The 9,343-nt window shown below is 38.8% G+C and overlaps 1 protein-coding gene across 1 annotated transcript; it reads right to left on the bottom strand.

Moving 5' to 3' along the window:
* Nucleotides 1–977: 977 nt before the first annotated feature.
* LOC119408011 (flavin-containing monooxygenase 5) lies at nucleotides 978–7,106 on the bottom strand. The gene is made up of 10 exons (XM_037674844.1): nucleotides 6,975–7,106; nucleotides 6,703–6,891; nucleotides 6,445–6,610; nucleotides 6,210–6,352; nucleotides 5,870–6,069; nucleotides 2,715–2,948; nucleotides 1,717–1,838; nucleotides 1,568–1,640; nucleotides 1,429–1,498; nucleotides 978–1,349 (listed from the first exon to the last, which is right to left on the bottom strand). Exons 1-10 carry the CDS (start codon nucleotides 7,104–7,106, stop codon nucleotides 978–980), a joined length of 1,701 nt encoding a protein of 566 aa, XP_037530772.1.
* Nucleotides 7,107–9,343: the final 2,237 nt, after the last annotated feature.

Below are 9,343 nucleotides of genomic sequence, written 5' to 3'. Positions count from 1 at the left end.
ATGTTGGTCCAGGGAGTTGAACCGGCAACCTTCCAATCACAGGCCCACCTTCTGTAGCCTCTGTACCACCACTTCCCCAGTTCATAATATAATGTACAATAATAAAAAAGATAGATAGAATTTCAAAACTGGCATGTAATTATGTAATTTTACAAGCCTAATTCTTACAGAACCTACACTGAGTATTCCTGGAAAATGAGTCTTAACAAAAATGGAAATGGCATGCGAGTTATTCTTTCATGTTTCATAGCTTGCAATCTGACCTTTTGGATTATGATTCTTTGTTCTGTAGCACCACCACCTGGCCAAACTATTCAACATTTCATTCAGTTAAAAACAACCTCATCAGGTTTTAGAATAGATGATACAAATTTATTGGTGTACTGTAATCTGTAAAGAAGCATTGAAAAGTTGTTTTCTTTTCAATTGAAGTTGAAATAACAACATGTGGCTCTCGTTGAAATGTACATACAAAGATGCTAAGTAAAAGCGAACATGAGTGAAGTTTTACTCAATACTTATTTACTGTATATGTGTTCATTCAGTGAGTTTAGTTAAGTGGCACTCTTTGGGAGTGGTGGCGCAGAGGTTAGAGAAGGTGGGCCTGTGATCAGAAGATCGTCGGTCCAACTCCCAGTACTGACATAAAAAATGTGGGTGGGATAGGTGAAGTACCCACACCTGCCTCCACCCTCATTTGCTCCACTCTGGGCCCTTAACCCCCACCATCTGCTGGCGACCCCCGAAGAAGAGAGCAGCTGAACTAAATAAAAGTTAAGCGGTACTCTTTCACACCCTTTAAGCAGCTGGTATTTTAACTAACAAATTTTCAACTTTATACATTTTTCTGCAACCAGAAAGCTTTTTTGTTGTAATGTCTGAGCCATAAATGAGCACAATTGTTTCTTATTTGGTTTTATTTATTGAGTTGCAGTGACTCAATAACTCCTTTAATAGATTTTAGCTACTGCATAATGTCATATCTTTGAGGTTATTGTGAACCACAAATCCTTCAGAAACACATTACTATATTCCAGAATCTGATATGAATGTTGGAGGATTGGTATTATCTTGTGTTTTGACAAAAACAAGATTATTAAGGTTCCTCCAAATGTAATTAACCAAGTTGAGCGCAGGACAAACTTTGTGGCCTCTGGCTCTGGGACTGCTCTGGTTCTGAAAGGCTTAAAAACTCGGTCCCACTGTGTGAGGATAGCATGCCTGGCCCCTGCCCACTGTCCAGGCCCCATGAGACGAAACTGGTATGGTGTGCAGGGACCAAAGAAGACCTTTGCCCAGAGTACAGGATCACTCAGGAACAGATGCAGGAGATTGATTTTAACGCCCACCTATGATGAAAAGTTTATTGTGAAAATCTGTTTTTCTGACACAAGTAAAGTTGTAAAATTTTACATGAAGAGTGCTAACCTCCTTGGCCATGAAATCCAGATATGAGATGTAATCCACCTGTAGAGCAGCCTGTTGTGGGCAGGGGTATCTGAAAAACAGTCAAAAAAAGCATTTGTATTAAATAAAAATTCATCTTCAGCTTGGTGATGATATCTACCTCTGCATGTTTGACCTCCTGTCAGACTTAATGACTTCCAGCATTTTCTCCTGGGATGGAAGGTGGCTCAAACCTGAAAAATACAACACTCCAGCTGAAACTATGGATTCATTCACCAGCATGTATGTGAGTGTGTGTAGAATATTTACCTGTAAACACCTTAACAGCCCAGCGTGCCTGCATCTCTACTATGGGCATTATTGGTCCATTGGCTTGTAAAAGACCCATGATGGCTAGTGTGGGATGTTGCAAAGATGGAGGAAACATTTTTCTAAAATATGAAGAAAAGAAAAAAAAACATTTTCCAATTGCCATTGATTAACTGACAAAAAAAATTGATAAGGAAAATATTAAAAATTGAAAATGCTGGAGTAAGATTTGATCCAGTGACCTTCTCGTGCAGCCCCCTTTATCACCAGCTGTATAATTTATTTTACTTGTTCTTGACCTAATAGTTCAAACTTTAACTTTGAACAAAACTATTTGAAAGGACTGAACATTTTTTTTTAAGTGGGGCCCTGTGGAAAGATTATGAACAAGTAATATCTTACCTGTAGTAGATTGTTCTTTGTATGACTTCTATTTGAAGAACTAGAGACATAGACTGGATATGAATCTGTTCATGATTCAACAGGTTCCAACAGCACCAAGACCAAACTGGATTATCTCATCAAAGGTCGTCTCATCTCATAAATGTCAATGGCTCATGTAAACGCCATTTTATAAAAGGACTGCTTGGCTCTCAGTTTTGCATTACACAGTTATTGTGGCTGTTGTGTACGGAGGATTTAAATTAGACTTGTTCTTACTCAAGGAGACAAGCTTTCAGTTTTTCTGACGTTTGTCTTTTATGATTATGAGGCCCTGATCCTTAATGGCTGGGGAAATAAAAAATGTACACTGAACAAATGCTCAGAACTCAGGAGGTTTACCCTCTTGTTGCCTTCAATTATATACCCTTAATCTTCTCGCCTCTTAATCATAAAACACAATCATAAATAAATCTGAAAGTGTGAAGAAGAACAGGCCTAATTTGAGCATAATAAAATGTGGTACAGAGAATCAATCTTTCTGTATGAGGACACAGGCTCTCGTGCAGTTTAAATATCAGACAGTTTTAAAGTCTGCCCACCATGAACCAACTTACTTGAACAAAACCAGTTTACCACTCGACCCATCAGTCACAGACAAGGGCAGGAATGGGAAGCTTGCATTGTAACCTGTGCAAAATATGACAGCATCGATTGTTTCTTCGATGGTGCCATCTTCAAAAACAACTCCTGATTTCTTGAACTCTTTGATGTTGGGCTTAATGACCAGAGCCCCCTGAAGAATTCGGCCAGGAAGGTCATCATTAATCAAAGGCGTTCTTTGCAAAGCTCTGAGAAAAAGAGGAAATGAGTGAAGATAATGAAATTTTGTGTAGTTCAACCATATTTGCATTTTTTGTTGTGATGCTACCATATTAAAACTGATAACTGGTATTACAACCGTACAGACCTTTGCACAAAATAATAGTGATGTAACTCTGTATGCTGCAGAGGGATTTTTAGATTTGATCTTATTGTTCTTATTTTTAAATCTCTATTTTAGTGGATGTGAATATTGCATGCATGCAGAAACACTAACAATCACACTATCAGCATTGTGTTCAGGGAATAAACTTTTAGAAAACGCTTATATGGAAAAAAAAAGTTTGCATCTCAACCCACAGAGCAAATTTGTTTGCTACAGTATTTAATTTTACTTTTCAAAATTTCTTTAAACTTTGTTTGTGATTGAAATTTGTTTTGCATACATTATCCAAAAACAGAAATTGAGAGGTGGTTTCAAATGTTTGCACCCAAAAATCTGTAATAATATAACCAGGCTTTAAAAATCCATAAGAATAAGTTCATTCAACCTTTATTTATACAGGTTAGTCTCATTCAGCCTCGAGGACTCATTTACAAGAGAGACCTGTAGTGAATTTCAGCAAACACTAACTGAAAATAAATAGATTTGTCCACATTTTTGAGTGATGTTTTTGGCTTATCACTCTTCTTCAGACTAAAATCTACAAAATCTCCATCTTTCAACTCCCCTATTTAAGGACAAAGCTAAGTATGTAAAGATTGTGACTGTTCACAAACAGTTTTGTACTCTAAAGGTAATGTCTAAAAAGTCCAGCAAGAAAATAAAAGATTTACATGAAAGTATCCTGATACATGCTCAATAATCCAGGTAGAAAAATCCAAGAAAGTTCAATCTGGTCCTCTGGACATTCAAAAAACAAGAAAACAAAACAAAAAAAACAACAAAACAAAACAAAAAAAATGTAGAAACGTTTCGTCTCTCATCCGAGAGACTTCCTTAGTGACTTAACCACTTATGAACCTCTGAAAAGAGATCCAGGAAGTGGTTACAAAAAGAAGTTAATAGATTGCCTGGAAAATTTGGAGCAGGACAAGGCTATTGACTGTATTCTGTACCACAGACTGTACCCAGGGGAGGCCACACCTAGTCTGTATGGTTTACCTAAAATCCACAAACAAGGTGTACCTTTAAGACCTATTGTTAGCATGATTAACTCTGTCACTTACAATGTTTCCAAATATCTGGCGTCTGTACTCATCCCTTTAGTTGGCAGCTCAGAACACCACATACAGAACACCATGGACTTTGTGGATAAGGTGAGGGATGTCATCATGGAGACTGATGAAACAATGGTCTCTTTTGATGTCACATCACTCTTTACGTGCATTCCTGTTGATGATGCAGTAGAGGTGGTCAGTTTAAGATTAAAATCAGACACCACTCTGAGCAGCAGGACCACACTTTCCACAGAACAACTGTGTCAACTCTTGAAACTGTGCCTGCAGTCAACCTACTTCACATATGGGGAGCAATATTATAGGCAGAAACATGGGTGTGCTATGGGGTCTCCAGTTTCTCCTATTGTTGCCAACCTGTACATGGAGGAGGTAGAAAAGAGAGCCTTGACGTCATTTTCAGGGACACCACCAAGTCATTGGTTCAGGTATGTTGACGACACCTGGGTTAAAATTAAATCTCAGGAAGTCCAACATTTTACTGACCACATCAACTCTGTGGATAAATACATCAAGTTCACACGAGAAGATCTAAAAAATGGCAAGTTGGCTTTCTTGGACTGTGAGGTCTCAGTCTCTGATAGAGGACATTTGCAAACCGAGGTGTACCGCAAACCCACCCACACAGACCAGTATTTGCAGTTTGACTCCCATCACCCTTTGGAGCACAAGTTAGGAGTCATCAGGACTCTGTACCACAGAGCAGACAGCGTCCCCACTAACTCGGGAGCCAGGCAGAAGGAGAAATCCCACACAAGACAGGCTCTAGAGCAATGTGGATATCCTAACTGGGCCTTCCTGAAAGCAGAGAAGAAACCCAAACAGGACTCCAGTCAGCCAACAGGTGAAAAGGAGGAACCCAGACCTAGACCAGTGGTCATTCCATATGTTGAGGGAGTATCAGAGAAACTGAGACGTTTATTTTCTAAACACAACGTCCCAGTGGCTTTTAAACCCCAAAATACATTATGGCAAAGACTGGTTCATCCCAAAGATCCAGTCCCCCGGCACAAACAGAGTAATATTGTGAATGTTGTTCAGTGTCAGGAGGGCTGTGATCAGTCTTACATCGGGGAAACTAAACAGCCACTGACCAAAAGGATGGCCCAGCACAGAAGATCAACATCATCAGGCCAGGATTCTGCGGTCTACACCCATCTCCAGGTCAGCGGTCACTCTTTCAGGGATGAAGATGTGCACATCCTGGACAGAGAGGAACAATGGTTTGAGAGAGGAGTAACGGAGGCCATCTTTGTGAAAAGAAACCGTCCATCGTTAAACAGGGGTGGAGGCCTCCGGGTTCAACTGTCCCCCTCTTACAATGCTGTGATTGCTAGTATCACTCAACCCTCTGTGAATAGTAAACAGCCATCAGTGTGCTAATGATCCATTGTTAGGCTGATGGTCCTTCTTGATCATGTGATCAGCTGGTTTTGGTTGTCAGCAACAAAACTGGTTGATCCACTCTGAGAAGGTGCTATTTAAGAGACTGAGCTGAATACAGCACCTCAGACTGAGGAAGTCTCTCGGATGAGACGAAACGTTTCTACTTTTTTTTGTTGTTGTTTTTTTTCTTGTTTTTTGAATGTCCAGAGGACCAGATTGAACTTTTTTGGATTTACATGAAAGCTTTTGTTAGTTTGAGAATTAATATGTTTCTTTTCAAAAGAAAAAAACAAAAAGTTATAATTGTCAAACTAGTACACCTCACCTGTGTTGGGGTTTCAGGCCGTACAGTCTGTGGTCATATTTATTGTTTAGTGCTCTCTCAACCACCCAGCTGACTAAAGTCTTGGGGAGCAGCTGCACTAAGAGATTGTTGAACCTGCTGATAGCTTCTATGTCCAGAGGAAGGCCATTATGAGCCATCCTGCCAATCACCCAGGCCCCCTGGCGTGTACTGAGAAAAGTCTGGCAGGGAGAAGTATGGTTGTAAATACACGAAAATAGTAAAAACTGAGTCTTTTGAACTGCCTTTTGACACACAAATAATACTTCAATATAATGCAAAAAATAATTATAAACAATTTCTGCTGCTTTCCTGTTTTTACCTTCTTTGCACATCTGCTAATCTCTGATGCAACATCTCCACCAGAGCTACCAATGCCAACAACCACCACCTTCTTTCCCCTGTAGGCATCAGCATCTTTATATTCCCAGCTGTGAACAAGCTGTCCAGAAAATGCCTTGTGTCCTGCAGGAATGGTACAACATCTCAGAATAAGAATTTTATTCAGGAGCCTTTTGATAATCGGTAAAACAATGATACTGCATCCATTGCATTACCTTGAAAGTCAGTCAGTGGTAAGGCTGGATGGGTGTAATGTCCTGAACACACCATAACTGCATCAAAAATGTGCCTCTCTTCATCTCCATTCTTACTCACAGTTGCCACTTCCCATTGGCCAGACAGAGAGAAGTCTGGGCTTTGCTGAACATTTGTCACTGTGGTCTGCATGTCCACACCAGCATTCACACAAACATACACATAATTTTAAAGATGTGTTTTTATGGAGAAGATAGAAGTGATGCAACAGCAATGACCTGGAAGTGAATGTATCTGAGGAGGTGAAAATGCTCAGCATAATGCCTGAAGTACTGCAGCAGCTGCGAGTTGTGCATGTAGTTTGGATAGTCATCCGGCATGGGGTAGTCACTGAAGCACATCATTTCCTTGGAGGTATTAGCCACCAGAGAGCGATAGATACTGGATCGCCCTGGTGCAGGTGACTCCTGAACACAGAAAAACCATGACTCATGAATTACTGTGCACAAGCAACATACCTTTTGTTTAAATTACACAAGATCACATTTACCTTAAAGTTCCATAAGCCGCCAATGTCATCACCACTTTCAAAGCAGACAGGCTCCAAGTTTTCATCAATACAGATTTTCATGCAGGCCAAACCGGAACTGCCTGCTCCAACAATTGCCACACGCCGAACCATGACTGAGCACTTTTATAATAGTCAGAAATGTTTAATGCATGAAATCAAAACCAGGAAATTGGCTGCAAAATTTTACACAACTTCACATTTCATTGACGTTTTTAAAATGTACCTGTCAGTATACATGTCAATCAGCTGTTCTTACCTTTGCTTGTAAACTGGTTAAAAGTTCTGTGCCAAAGCAGTCAGAGATTAGACGGCACGTGAGCGTGCACAGACTGAGCTGTTTGTTTTTACGCAACGAGTTAAACAGTACTGCCAAAGAACTTTAACCCTGTTTAGTGGAGTGGGACACTCCTTGCGCAACAGAAGAATTGAATCATTAATCTGAAGTTAAAAAAAGAGAAGAGGCATGGGAATATTTTGTTGAAACTGGAAATAAAAATATATTAACAAAGGATTTAGTCTCTAAATATTTATATCGTTGTCTCCTTGATTTCCTTCGTACTGTTTAAAGATAAAGTGATCAAAGACATTTTGTAAATCACGCTATACCAAAGTCTTGATAAAACTGGCATTCAGTTTTAGAAAAGTTCTTCTAAACCAAGATGATACAACAGTCCATATAATGTTCAACTTTTGCAGCAACCAAATAATTCTATCATTGTGTTTTTATTCAATGTTTGATTTATGTTTTGGGTTTTATTTTCGTGTTTGTTTCGGGTTTTGTATTTTGTGTGTGTGTGTTCCTCCTTTGGGTATGATGTTTTACTTTCTGTTTGGGATTCTATTTTTATTTTTTACATTTTATTTGGAGAAGCAAATGATACAAGACAAGTCTATTCTGTATACAAATCTATTTCCACCTCACAGTTGTGAGTGTGGGACTAACATTTGTTAATCCAGTTTTTACTTTTTTTTTAGAATATGAGAAAAAAAAAAGGAAAAAGAAGATAATATTAGTAATAATAATCAAACAAATATAACACATAAGTGGGGGGGGGGGGGGGGGGGGGGGTGTGAGAGAGAGCCTACTCCAATTCTTCTTATGTTTGGAGAAAACACCATGAAGCGAGTAAGTTTGCCAAAATCATAAACATGGATAGATTATGTAACATGATGGTATTGTCTTGTTACCGACATATTTAATTCACAGGGATTACTGGTTTTACATAATTTGTCCATTTAGACCAGATCCTGAAAATAGATTTCCTTTGACCTTTAACAGAGAATGACAACATCTCAATAATGTAAATGTCCTTTACAATTTTTAACCATTCAGCAATTGTAGGTGCTTCAGGGTTTAACCATTTTCTAGTGAAAGTCTTCTTGCTGCCAGAAGTATTAACAACAGTTTTTTATCCTTCAGAGTCCAATTATCAAATGAAATGTCTTTTAAGTCAAGGTTTCACATTTACAGGGGATCTTCACAGTAAAGATGTTATTTAAGTGATCACATAACTGATCCCAGAAAGGTTTAATCACTGGACAACCCCAGAAGATATAGCAGTGATTTGCTCCATTTGTCCCACAGTCTCCAACAGGTGTCTCCACTGCCCTGATGTTTTTTCTGAGCTGGAAGTAGCGAACAGTGTTTCTCCAACAGAATTATTTCCATGTATTGGAGCTCGAGGCCATCCAGGGTAATTTGTTGATCCTTTCCCAGCTTTCAGATGTGATACTTAAATTTTCTTTTATTATCCACTTATTTCTGAGATAGTCTGTGTCACCTTGTTTAGATGATAGAATACTATTATATAGTTTAGAAACAAGTTTTGTGCATGATTCTGATCTCAACAAAGACAGAAACACATTAAAAAAATCCTAATTCGGCTGAATCGCAATTTTCTCGTATATTTTCATTAAAATATGCCCTAACCTGCAAATATCTGTAAAAGTCAACCTTTTCCAGCCCGTTAGACCTCTGAAGTTCCTCAAAACTCTGAAACTGCCCATTCTGGGTAAATGTATGGTTAATCCTTTTGGGACCCATCCTTTAAATCTCCCATCATTCTTGTTTGGTTTAAAAGCTGAATCAAAGGCACACTATCTGAGTATTTTAATCTGATTATCTATTTTACAAGTTTCAACTATCTTCTTCCAAGAGTCCAACATTGTGTGTAGCATGAAGTCATGTGGTATCATCAGGTCCTCTTGTAAATCTTTATCCATTAACAATGATATTAAAGGTATTCCTTCAACTGTGGCACCTTCTATATTTTTCCATCCTGTATCATAAGATGGAGAGCATAAACAGATCACTGGTCTTAACTGAGGTGCAAGGTAATACTCCTGTA

The sequence above is a fragment of the Nematolebias whitei genome, chromosome 3 (assembly GCF_014905685.2).
Source record: "Nematolebias whitei isolate Nwh7 chromosome 3, NemWhi1, whole genome shotgun sequence".
Lineage (NCBI taxonomy): Eukaryota > Metazoa > Chordata > Actinopteri > Cyprinodontiformes > Rivulidae > Nematolebias > Nematolebias whitei.
This window is presented reverse-complemented; position numbering and strand designations above follow the sequence as displayed.